A 13626-nucleotide genomic window follows, 5' to 3' on the forward strand; every position below is an offset into this window, starting at 1 on the left:
ACTTTGGCCCAGGAAAAGAACTTTGGAAACTATTCAGCTCTGAAATTTTAGATTTCTGTTGATAGAGTTCTTTTTTCTGTGGTCTAATTTCAGTATCTCTTAGGATAGGGTAGAGTTATTCCAGCCTGTGAATAGGGGGCCTAGTTCTCACTCCACCTCCCCAGCTCCACTCACCAGTAATCATCAAACAGCTCCATCTTGAAAGGGGAGGTCTGTAAGACAATCGAAGGGAAGCGTTCTGCTCAACTGTCCATGTCACCCTTTTATCATTTGTATACGATATTATTATTAGTGTCTTCACAACAGGAAAGAAAAACAGAAGAGGGAGGCGCGGGTTGGCCCAAGAGATCCTGTGCCTTCAAACCCTACGAGTCCATACTTTAAAACAAAATGAAGAAATTAAGGCTTAAGGAACTAGAGAGTCGCCTGCAACAAGTGGATGGATTCGAAAAGCCCAAGCTACTTCTAGAACAGTATCCTACCAGGTTGCACATTGCAGCATGTATGCTCTATACAATCCATAACACGTATGATGACATTGAAAATAAAGTCGTTGCAGATCTAGGATGTGGTTGTGGAGTACTTAGCATTGGAACTGCAATGTTAGGAGCAGGGTTGTGTGTTGGATTTGACATAGATGAAGATGCATTGGAAATATTTAATAGGAATGTGGAAGAGTTTGAGTTAACAAATATTGACATGGTTCAATGTGATGTGTGCGTATTATCTAACAGAATGTCCAAGTCATTCGATACAGTGATTATGAATCCTCCCTTTGGGACCAAAAATAATAAAGGGACAGATATGGCTTTTCTAAAGACTGCTTTGGAAATGGCAAGAACAGCAGTATATTCCTTACACAAATCCTCAACTAGAGAACATGTTCAAAAGAAAGCTGCGGAATGGAAAATCAAGATAGATATTATAGCAGAGCTTCGATATGACCTGCCAGCATCATACAAGTTTCATAAAAAGAAATCAGTGGACATTGAAGTGGACCTAATTCGGTTTTGCTTTTAAAAGCCCCTGCAGGCCGGGCGCGGTGGCTCAAGCCTGTAATCCCAGCACTTTGGGAGGCCGAGACGGGCGGATCACGAGGTCAGGAGATCGAGACCACCCTGGCTAATGCGGTGAAACCCCGTCTCTACTAAAAATACGAAGAAAAAACTAGCCGGGCGAGGTGGCAGGCGCCTGTAGTCCCAGCTACACGGGAGGCTGAGGCAGGAGAATGGCGTAAACCCGGGAGGCGGAGCTTGCAGTGAGCTGAGATCCCGTCACTGCACTCCAGCCTGGGCGACAGAGCGAGACTCCGTCTCAAAAAAAAAGCCCCTGCAACCAAAAGTAGTTTAAAACCTATTTAAAATGAATAAAAAATTGGTTTACTAAAAATAAAAATAAATAAATAATAATAAAAAAAAGAAAAACAGAAGAGGGACACACAGGAAGGAAACATTTAATTCCTGGTATGCTTCTCCATCACCTGTGAAGACGGTAAAAACACATGAAAAAAAACCATCAAAATTGAGAGTGTGTTTGCGTTACACAGAAAAGAATAAGGAACAGCCGGGAGGTTGTGTCTTATTCCCCAGTGGACACGAAAGAGGGAAACTGGCTTAAAAGCCCCATAGGTGGTGGCAACAGAAAGAACAGTAGTTAGGTTAAGTAGAATTAAATGAAGGGAGTGCCAGGCAGTTGGTGAAGTCTGAGAAGTTCCCTTGGGATTTAAGGGAAATGCAGACAGGAGCTTCTACTCCTGACATCTCCGTCATTCAATTCATACTTGGAGTCCCAAAGCTCACCCAGCCCTCCTAACAATGGCAATGTCACTGTGTCTGTGCTCCTTTTCATTTGTCTCCATTTTTCCAGGACCCCTGCTCCAGACAACAGATTTGATAACCTGGGGTCAGCAGCAAGGATAGTCCCCACTTCCATTCCAAAGCTTGAAAGGAAAGTGTGCAGCGAACATACCCTTCCATGCAAGGGTATGTTGTGCTGGGATGAGTCCCGAGCACCCTACTGGAATGCTCTTTGACCATCTCCATAAATACTTAGAGATTGGATATGCCAGTATTATTCACCCACTGCTAGAGTTCAGACACGTTTTGGCTTAACAAAGCTTGTGTGGGTCTAATCTCCCAATATATCACACTGTTTCCAGGGAACATACATTTCAATTGCAAGATTCTTTTAAACAATCTTTGGAAGTTGAAGAGAGCCTGTATAGATCCACAGGAAACACAGAACTCATCCCATAAGTACAATTAAATACAAATAACAGAAGAGTTAATGCCAACCTAGTGTTCTACTTGTCATGCAAGAGGCAAATTAATTAAGAAGGATTGTCAGTACAGAAGAGCAATGTGAATTTTGAAGAGCTCTTAGCAAAGCAGATTTTTTTTCCTTACATTTGGAACATGGTTAAAAAGTGCACTAAGGCTAACAAACTAGAATAGTCATATAATGAGCACCTATAGCTTTTCTTGAAACATTTAAAAAACATTTGCAATGCTGAAGTGCATCTAATAAGAAGACACAGATCTTCCAATCAGCATCTGATATGAAATGACTGAAATGTGGTCAAGCCAGAAATTTGCATACATTTAAAGTCAGTCAACTGGGGCACCTGTTCAAAGCAGGGAGGCTCTTCCCCTCCATTGTGTTAACTGTGTCCAAGATGGCACATGTAGGTGCCCAGAGAGCAGGGTTATTATGCATTTGTAGTTCCACCAGGTTGAGGAGGTCTAGATCTTTAGATTTAGAATGAACTGGAACAATAACCTTGGGAGATAAGGTTGGAAGAGTGGTCAGAGGCTCAAAAGGAGTAAGTCTAAGATCATTTACATAGGGTGGATTAACGAAACAGAGATTGCAAAAATATAGGAAAGTTCGTAACTGCAATGAAATCTTAGGAGATGATGGTTCCTTATAATCTATGCATCGACATCACATGATACGAAGCCTTCCTGTATTGTCTCTCTCAGTGTTTTGACAAGATGTTCTCTCCAGTTCTGTGAGCCAGAAAAACCTGGAGAACGTCTGGAGGGGAAAAATCAAGAAAATGACAGATAAACAAGATGCCTCTTCCTTGGTTCAATGATTTAGAGATTTTCACTTGGAAAAAAGGCCTGAGGGTGCTGAGTTGGTAGCAATAGGAAGCTGAGTGTCACCAGGAGGAGAAAGGCCAAAGTTTTGCTACCACTTCCCCTACAGACTAAAGCAAAAGAAATGATCAGAATGCCAGATGAAGAAGTTTATGGTGGATATAAAGTTGAACTACGTCCCTGAAAAAGCAACTAGTTCTTCAGGTACAGGTCTTCTTCTCTAAACGATGACATATCAGAAATGCTTCAAAACAGCAAAGCACAGTGAGAAATCCCTCAGTGAGTGCTGACTCCTTCACCTGTGATGCAAATGTGAATGGACTGACATTCAGGCAGGTCATCTGTTTCTTCTGCTCATTATTGCAAAGACTACAAACCTTTTGTGGGCGGGTGGAGAGGCGGGTGGAAGATAAAAAGAAGACCCATTAAAATAGAAGGGAAGCGTGGCCCAAAGAAGAAATGGAGTTAAAATAACCCAAATGAAATTTAGCAAACCCAGAAAGGAAACTTGAAAGAGGTCTGAAAAATACCTGCTGCATCATTGTTCGCAAGTCATGACCCACTTTCAGAGACTGCTCTCTGACTCATGTCTGTTTTGCAAAGAGAACTTAGTGTACCTGGTGGATTTAATCAGGAGTCTCGCCTTGCTGCAGGGTAGCTACATTTCATCACAATACTGGTCTGATTCCTTAACTTCATTCACTTTGGGCTATTAAAATGGTCTCCTTCTGGTTATAAAGAAAAAGCCTGTGGGGCGTGGTGGCTCACAGCTGTACTCTCAGCACTTTGGGAGGCAAAGCCTGGAGGATCACTTGAGTCTAGGAGTTCAAGATCATCCTGGGCAACATAGGGAGACCCTGTCTCTACAAAAAATTTAAAAAAAAATTAGCATGGCATGGTGGCCATTGTCTGGAGTCCCAGCTACTTGGGTGGCCAAAGCAGGAGGATTTCTTGAGTTCAGGAGGTCAAGGCTGCAGTGAAAACTGATCACACCACTGCACTCCAGCCTGGGAGATAGTGAGACCTGTCTCAAAAAAATTAAAAGGAATAAGCCTGCCCATTTTACCACTTCCATCCTTTCCCTGCTCTCCCCGCTCCCGCCCCATCTCCAACATCCCACCTCCTGAAGCAGGCTGGATGTGAGCTCCAGCCCCATGGTGTGCCCTTCCCACCCATCTCCTTCCACCCTGTTCTTCCTCCTTTCTCACTGGAGGTGGGAGGGAGAAGGAAGAGGTGTTTCCTTACATAAAGGCAGGCCATGAGGCTACCAGGCCACTGCCTATGTCTGTGGGCCATCTCTGCCAAAGTGACTCCTGGGATCTAGCAGGGGCCAGTTAGGTGGCTGGAGTTCTCTGCCACCCCACATCTTTGCACTTTTGGCTCTGCATCTTTGATGCCTACACCTTGCTTTGCCCCTTCTGCCACACTCCTGCAGGAACACATCTAAATCCCTCCATTGCCAGTCTCTTCTCTCCCCTGCGACCCTGCCCTTGTCCATCTTCCTTGAAGAAACCTTTAAGCATAGAGGGACACGGTCCTTGCTCAAAGTCTGGCTGAATCCCTGTGTGATCTCCCCACTGTACTCCAGCAGCCCAAGGCAAGTCACCAGCTCAGAAGCTGAGCTGACAACCAGTTGGGGAAGAAGATGCCAGTTTTCCTTTCTTGCTGCCTCCTACAAACTTTAAGGGCTATTCCCATCCTTAGGCTCCATCTTCCCCAAGTGTAGTTTCCTTTCCTCTCCTAGTTCTCCTGTTAAACTTCTAAATGGAAAAGATCACCAAACCAGTGAGGTCTCTACTGCCCCTACAGAGATTAGCTCTTCTATCAAGAACTGGGCCCTTCAACTTGGTCCTGGGGGAGCCATATCTGCTGAAGTCTCTGCTCAGTGACCTCTAGAGCCAGGAGAGGGGCTCATTTGGCACCTCACACAGAACTGTCACGCTGACATCTGATGTTTCCCTGACATTTGGGGAGAGAGGCCTTTGTTGGAGGAGCCCTAAAGTCTCTTTAGCCTGCAGGGAAAATCTCCAAGGCCAGGACAAGCCTCTTGATGGCTACAGGATGCTAGAACCAGCGTAGGTTTAGGAGGAAAAGGAGGAGAAAGGAGAGTTAAAAGGAGCAGGCAGTGGAGACAGGAGGGTAGAGAGGTATACAATGTGCAAAAAAGAGATGCATATGGCAGGGAGCTGCAGTGGGCCACCTGGCCTGGGATCACCTGGCCTGGGATCACCTGTGTCTCATCTGTCCCATCTGTTGCTAAGTAAAAACACGACCGAATCACCATGATTTGGTGTCTCTGGGGGCCTTCTGATTAGGCTTTTCCCCCCTGTATTCTGAGTCCATGATTCTGCCTTACCCTCCAAGTTGATCTATACCTCCATGCAGTGGTATTTGTCCTCTTTAGTTGTAATTCTGTCCCAGGCTGTTAGCAATATTGCCTTCTTATTATCTCCTCCACTGAGGATGACTCATAGTCCTTTCCGCTCAAAGCACTGGCTCAATAATTCCTGAGTGTGCCTCGTCCATCATCCTTCATGTGTGAAGGACCAAGCCTTTATGAAAATGGAAAAATATATTGGCCTCTGGCTGCAGTAGTGCTCACTGTGGATCACATATCACATCTCTCTTGTGTTCATGAAGGTTGTAGCTCTTGCAAAGCTTTAACTCCTCCACAGAGCTAACCCCTCCATCGAGGCCTGGTACACTGACCCTCAGCACATTTCTTGCTCTCTTCTTCCTCCTTCCCTGGCTGTATTTAAACAGGACAAGAGCCCATATCTTTTTGAAATAGGAATTATAACTCTGTTTGTTAAAGTCACTGCCTTCCTTCTTTTCCTTTGTGCTGACCTCACTTCTCACATGTCACCCAGCTATTTCCTGCAGGCTGTGTGCACAGCTGCTAGTATCCTGGTGGCCAACCTCACAGGAGAGCTTCATCTTGCCTCGTGGCTCCTGGACTATTCCACAGTGTTGTTCTGGAAGGTTCTTAGTCAAATACCCCTCCACTTTCTCCCACTTACTAACGTTCTCTTATTTCTGAGTCTTTCTGGTTTACTTCCTAATTACAGATTACATGTCCTATCATAAATCACTCACATCTCCTTCAGATCCAATAAGCCACTTTGTTTTTATGACACTTTCTTTGTGTCATTTTTGGATGATTACAAGTGGCTACTGTAGGTTACTGGGCAGCCCTTTTTGGCTTCTTTTACATCTTCCGGGGCAATCCCGCTGTGAAGTGTGATATATGAAATGCTGTCTCTGTGGTTCAGAGCTCTACATTGGAGTCAGACAGTCATTGTGAGAAGGACAGCCCATGTTTCTTGCTAACTGGCAAAACAAACAAACAAAAAACAACCAAAAAATCCAGGAAAAACCAGGAACTTGTCTTGAACCTTTGAAGTGGGTCAAACTGCAGTGACCACCACATTCTGGAAAACAGCTGAATTTCTCCAGCACTGCAACCCTTGAACAGTGACCACCAGTAAACTATGGACGCATGTTCTAAGTCAGCCACCTCTACCAATAATAATTCTCCAAAACAATTTTGTGTAATCACTCTGAGCTTCCTTTTAGTTTTCTCTTAAAATCCCCTACTCCCCTCTGTCTCTTCAGAAGCCAAATTGTCTCCTGAATTACAATTTCTAAGAGTAAGACCCCAATAAACGCCCTGTCTTCTTGCATTGCAGTTTGGTCTCTCCCCTCTTCTTGGCTGACACTACCCAGTTTAATTGACTCATAGTTCCACATGGCTGAGGAGGCCTCAACATCGTGGCGGAAGATGAAGAAAGAACAAAGGGACATCTTACATGGCATCTGACAAAGAGAGAATTTGTGCTGGGAAACTCCGTTTTATAAAATCATCCAATCTCGTGAGACTTACTATCACAAGAACAGCAGAAGAAAGACCTGTCCTCACGATTCAATGACCTCCCACTGGGTCCCTCCCACGACATGTGGGAATTATGGGAGCTACAATTCAAGATTTGTGTGGGGACATGGCCAAACGATATCAGCCTATATGTGTTTACTGTTGCTTCCCCCTACTCATGGGGGTCTATTTTGTTCACTGCCGGATTATTGAGGTCAAAAACAGAGCCTGGAACTTTAAAGCCGCTCAATGATTATCTGTTGAATATGAATTAGTTCCACTTTCACATATCAATATAGCAAGTATTTGGGTCTATGTGTTGCTTTATGTTGGTATGTGCAGACGGCTGTTTGATTCTAACTTCCTAAAGGGCAATGGTTGAATCTAGTTGTGTAAACAGTGGCTCAGCAGAGTCACACACAACGTGTGTGTGCATTCAGCTTCCCTTGCCGACAATAGCAGATCTCAAAATCTGGATGATGAACAGTACAAGTATTCTGTCTATAAAACTATGGAATTGGTTTTACATTTAACTGTTGGAGAGAGATTTCCTTATTTATTTTGCAGCCTATACTAAGAATAACTCACACTCCTTTGCCACCTGCTCTGTGCTGGCAGTCTACGTGTGTTCTCTCTGCCATGATATGGAGTCTCGTCGCAGTTTCATAGTCTGGGAGACGGAGTCTCAGAGAGGTAAAGCAACTTGCTCAAGGTCATGGAGCTAGAAAGTAGCATGGCAGCCAGGGTTCAAATGCATGCAGCCTGGCTCCAGAGCCCTTGCTATAAGCTCAGTGGTATCTTCTCTACTGATATTTAATCAAAGAAATACAGGCTCTTTTCCAAAAATGTGAAACAATTTATGATGAAAGAAAGAGAAGAAATGATTCAAAGGTAGCCTACTGAAAAGATGAATAGCACATTCGCTTGAACTATATGAGGTAGAAAGAACTAAGAATAAAATAGAAATTATGAAGCATTTTAAGTCTAGTAGACAGGAACAAGTCTCAATTTTTTTAACAGATGAAATAGTCTAAATTTGTTGGAATAAAAAGTTATGGGGGAGGGGAAATGTATGCATATTTTATACACAGAAATCAATTTCTATGTTCTATACTTAAAGGCAATCTGAATTTTGACAAAATATTAGTATAAATGATATAAATATATTGAAACTATCTAGTCCAGACACACAGACACACACACACAAACAGACAACTGCAAATATGATGGCTGTCTTCCATCAGTTCTAAGTGGGTATGCCTTAGGTTATATTTTTCTGGCAACTTCTAATTTAAGACTTAGTGTAGCCATCAGTGTAAGAAGCAGGCGGCTTTCCCTGACTCCACAAGGCTGGGATGTAGCATTCTGTAAGGACTCTCGCCAGCTGTGGCGTCATCTCTTCATCACGCCTAACACATGGTATTAGAATGCTCTGTTGACTGGGTGTGATGGTTCACACCTGTAATCCCAGCACTTTGGGAGGCCAAGGCTGGTGGATCTCCTGAGGTCAGGGGTTCATGACCAGCCTGGCCAACATGGTGAAAACCCATCTCTACTAAAAATACAAAAATTAGCCTGGTGTGGTGGTGAATGCTTATAATCCTAGCTGCTTGGGAGGCTTGAGGCAGGAGAATCACTTGTACCAGGGGGCAGAGGTTGCAGTGAGCCAATATCGTGCCACTGCACTCCAGCCTGGGCAACAGAGGAGACTCTGTGTCTCTTAAAAAAAAAAAAAAAAAAAAAAAAAAAGCAAATGCAAATGCCCAGTTTACTGCTGTGGCTTCACCTCTCCATCATGTGTAATACATGGTATTAGAATGCCCTGTTTACTTATTTTCTCTCCTGCAGGTTGTGGATTCTTTTTATTTTATTTTATTTTTTTGAGACAGAGTCTCACTCTGTCACCCAGGCTGGCGTGCAGTGGCCTGATCTCCACTAACTGCAGCCTCATCCTCCCAGGCTCAAGAGATCCTCCTGCCTCAGCCTCCCCAGTAGCAGGGACTACAGGGGGGCACCACCATGCCCAGCTAATTTTTGCAATTTTTGTAGAGACAAGCTCTGGCTACGTCGCTGATGCTGGTCTTGAACTCCTGAGCTTAAGTAATCCTCCCACCTCGGCCTCCCAAAGTGCTCGGTGGCTCCCAAAGGCATGAGCCACCACACCCAGCCAGATTCCTTAAAGATAGGATCTATATGCTATTGATATTTGGACCCTCCCACTAACACAAAGCTAGCTATCAATATACTCTTGCGTTCCACTAGGACTGAAAATTTCATTTCTTTAAAAACAAAAATGCTTTATAGCAGTTAGGATGATAAGGTAATTGGAAAGATTGTTGGAGTTAGAAAAATAAAATCAAGATTGATTTCCTAGAGCAAGAGTTCTTATCTTGGGCCTGTGTAAGTTTACTATATAAGATCTGTAAACACTTCATATATATATATGGAGCTAGAAAGTAGCATGGCAGCCAGGGTTCAAATGCAGGCAGCTTGGCTCCAGAGCCCTTGCTATAAGCTCTTGCTATATATATAAGCCCTTGCTATATATATATATATATAATATATATATATATATATATATGACAGCTGAAGCTACTTTTTGATATAGCAAGAAGTAATCAGGTCAAAACCTGAAATTACATCTTTATCAGTGCTGCTTACCAGACATTTCTAACAAAAAGAAAGGAGTACAAGTCAATCCTTCTCACACATAAAGTCACATAATAAAGTTTGAATTTTTGAAATAAGGCATGTTGTTTAAAAATGAGGCATGTTAATAAGGATGGTCTATGTTTAAAAGAAAATACATTTTCCAATTATTTGAACATTTATAATTTTTGTTAGCTTAACTTACATTTTTAAAATTTAATTGATTTAGTAACTTATAACAAAATTAAATATGTAGCTGGGCATGGTGGTGTACACCTATAATCCCAGATACATGAGAGGTTAAGGCTGAGGACTGAGTGTGCCCAGGAGTTCAAGGCTACAGTGTGCTATGATTGCACACCACTGCACTCCAGCCTGGGTGACAGAAAGAGGCCTTGTCTCTAAAAATAAATATACAAATAGAAATATTTAAACATTTTAAAATAATCCCTATTTGCCACTTGAAAATGTGCAAACACTTTTAAATCACTAAGATACATATTACCTTGAATGAAGCCATATAGTGTGTACATATATATACATATATACACTCCTTGTTTTGTATAACTGTCTATATACGAAAGGGGGTGCCACCTGCATGTCAACTCTGGTGTGTGCATTGGAAGAAATGGGGAAAAGTGCAGGCAGGAGGAACATAAATAAACTGCAATCCTCACAACCCATGAAATGTACTTAGTGTCCCCAAATCAATGGGATAATCACAATATTCTTAGCTGAGGGGAGTTTCCAAAAAGAATGAAGAAAAGATTTATAAAAAATGCTCAAAAGTTAGCAGCATTTAGACACCTCCTAAAAGATGCTTATAGTCCATACACCTGAGGAAGTATCCATGTTTAATAATTCCTCTGTCTAGAGGCTTAATTTATGCTGACTTTCCAAAAAATCTAGGAGACAGTGTAGATGACAGGCATCGTTCAAGGAGTACTGCCATCCATCCACACTAATCATGCCTGTGCCCTTGAAAGTGCGAGGATCCACTTCCATCTCAGATATTCATTAGCCCATGAATATGGACCACACAACCTGTGTTTGCAGCAATCGCCTGACCCCTCACTTTATTCCTTCTCCTTCTCCCATCCTCTTTAAATTTTCCTCGACTGCTTTTCTTCTGATCTTATCTCAATCTGGCTCTGACTAATGTCTATGTGACTACACTCCTATCTCAGTTTTTAAACACTTGCTGATCTACAAAGTATTTAAAGCTAAATATTCTACCCTGGATCAGAGAACTCAGTGGAATTCAAACTCTGCCTTAGTCACTGGAGATTGCTGAGCTAGACCTCACCCAGCCCTCCCTCCTCAGTTCCACCTCACTGCTGGGAGGGTGATATGGTTTGGTTCCGTGTCCGCACCCAAATCTCACTTTGAATTGTAAAAATCCCCATGTGTCAAGGGCAGGACCAGGTGAAGGTAATCAGATCACGGGGGTGGTTTCCTCCATGCTGTTCTTGTGATAATGAGTGAGTCTCATGAGATCTGAGCATCTGACATTTCCCCTGCTTGAACACATTCTCTCCCCTGCCACCCTGGGAAAAGGTGCCTTCTGCCATGATTGCAAGTTTCCTGAGGCCTCCCCAATGCTGTGAGTCAATTAAACTTCTTTCTTTTATAAATTACCTAGTCTTCAGTAAATTGGTACCAGGAGTGGGCTGTCATTGTAAAGACACTTGAAAATATAGAAGTGTCTTTGAAACTAGGTAATGGGTAGAGGTTGGAACAGTTTGGAGGGCTCAGAAGAAGACACGTAGATGTGTGAAAGTTTGGAACTTCCTAGAGACTTGTTAAATGGCTTTGACCAAAATGCTGATAGTGATATGGACAATGAAGTCCAGGCTGAGGTGGTCTCAGATAGATATGAGGAACTTCTTGGGAACTGGAGCAAAGATGACTCTTGCTATGCTTTAGCAAAGAGACTGGCAGCATTTTGCTCCTGTCCTAGAGATCTGTGGAACTTTGAAACTGAGAGAGATGATTTAGGGTATGTGGCAGAAGAAATTTCTAAGTCACAAACCATTCAAGAGAAAGCAGAGCACAAAAGTTTGAAATATTTGAGGCCTGATAATGTGATAGAAAAGGAAAACTCATTTTCTGGGGAGAAATTCAAGCTTGCTGCAGAAATCTGCATAAGTAATAAGAAGCCGAATGAATGCTAATCACCAAGACAATGGGGAAAAAATCTCCAGGGCATGTCAGAGACCTTCACCTCCCCTCTCTTCACAGGCATGGAGGCCTAGGAGGGAAAAATGGTTTTGTGGGCTTGGCCCAGGGCCTCCCTGCTCTGTGCAGCCTCAGGACATGGTGCCCTGTGTCTCAGATGCGTTGGCTCCAGTCATGGCTAAAAGGGGCCAAGGTACAACTCAGGCCATTGCTTCAGAGGGTGCAAGCCCCAAGCTTTGGTGGTTTTCATGCTGTGTTGAGCCTGTGGGTGCACAAAAGTCAAGAATTAAGGTTTGAGAATCTCTGCCTAGATTTCATAGGATGGGTGGAAATGCCCTGAATGTCCAGGCAGAGGTTTGTTGCAGGGGTGGAGCCCTCATGGATAGCCTCTGCTAGTGCAGTGAGGAAGAGAAACAAGGGGCTGGAGCCCCCACACAGAGTCCCCACTGGGGCACTGCCTACTGGAGCTGTGAGTAGAGGGTCACCATCCTCCAGAACCCAGAATGGTAGATCCACTGACAGTTTGCACCATGTGCCTGGAAAAGCTGCAGACACTCAACATCGGACTGTGAAAGCAGCTGGGAGTGGGGCTGTTCCCTGCAAAGCCATAGGGCAGAGCTGCCCAAGGCCACGGGAGCCCATCTTTTGCATCAGCATGACCCACAAGTGAGACATGGAGTCAAAGGAGATCATTTTGGAACTTTAAGGTTTAATGATTGCCCTGTTGGACTTTAAGCTTGCATGGGGCCTATAGCCCCCTTGTTTTGGCCAATTTCTCCCACTTGGAATAGGTATATTTACCCACTGACTGTACTCCCCTTGCACCTTGGAAGGAACTAACTTGTGTTTGATTTTACAGGCTCATAGGGAGAAGAGACTTGCCTTGTCTCAGATAAGACTTTGGACTTGGACTCTTGAGTTAATGCTGAAATGAGTTAAGACTTTGGGGATTGTTGGGAAAGCATGATTGTGTTTTAAAATGTGAGGACATGAAATTTGGGAGGGGCCAGGGCAGAATGATATGGTTTGGCTCTGTGTCCCCACCCAAACCTCATTTTGAATTGTAATAATCCCAAGATGTCAAGGGTGGGACCAGGTAGAGGTAATTGGATCATGGGGTCGGTTCCCTCCACTGCTGCTCTCGTGATAGTGAGTTCTCGCGAGATCTGATGGTTTTATAAGTGTCTGACATTTCCCCTGCTTGTACTCATTCTCTCTCCTGCTGCTCTGTGAAGAGGTGCCTTCTGCCATGATTATAAGTTTCCTGAGGCCTCCCCAGCCATGCAGAACCATGAGTCCATTAAACCTCTCTTCTTTATAAATTACTCAGTCTTGGGTATTTCTTCATAGCAGCATGAGAATGGACTAATACAGAGGGGAACTGAGGAGATGGTCTTAAATCCAAGTTCACTAGAGCAGTAGGAAAAGCTAGGGATGAGGATTTTTATCTGCTGACTTACGGAAGCAAATTCTCATCATTGCACATATAAGATCTGGTATCATTTTGAAAAAAAACTGATGTTCTTGGCTTTATTATATTAACACTGTACAAATCACAGGAATAAGGAACAAGAAAGGAATGATTTATGACCCCCTGCATATAGAAGATGTAGTTCTGCCTTTTTTTTCAATGGCCTACGCACTGTGTGAGCAAAGTCAATACCAATAATGAAATGTAGACTGAAGGGCTAAATCAGTTCAATAAAATGCAATAGAAAGACTAGAGGACTGAGTAAATTTGGAAAGGCTAGTGCCTGCAAGATTAGTATTTATTTGGACAACAGGTAATTACAAAAATCAATGTCTGTATATGAAAACATGACAGGC

The 13626-nt window shown here is 43.3% G+C and overlaps 2 protein-coding genes across 5 annotated transcripts in view; one reads left to right on the top strand and one right to left on the bottom strand.

The window, feature by feature from the left end:
* Positions 1–13626, bottom strand: part of CTNND2 (catenin delta 2) — a 942360-nt gene that overhangs the window by 251075 nt on the left and 677659 nt on the right. The gene's annotated exons all lie outside the window — the stretch shown is intronic.
* On the top strand, positions 332–1044 carry LOC117064758 (methyltransferase-like protein 5). The gene has a single exon (XM_033178808.1). The coding sequence runs from the start codon at positions 391–393 to the stop codon at positions 1018–1020; it is 630 nt and encodes a 209-aa protein (XP_033034699.1). The 5' UTR covers positions 332–390; the 3' UTR covers positions 1021–1044.

This window comes from Trachypithecus francoisi, unplaced genomic scaffold, assembly GCF_009764315.1.
Source record: "Trachypithecus francoisi isolate TF-2019V2 unplaced genomic scaffold, Tfra_2.0 Lachesis_group2, whole genome shotgun sequence".
Taxonomy (NCBI): Eukaryota; Metazoa; Chordata; class Mammalia; order Primates; family Cercopithecidae; genus Trachypithecus; species Trachypithecus francoisi.

What these genes read in the sequence shown, in the direction of transcription:
- LOC117064758 (XM_033178808.1), top strand. Translation starts at nt 391, where the DNA reads ATGAAGAAATTAAGGCTTAAGGAACTAGAGAGTCGCCTGCAACAAGTG.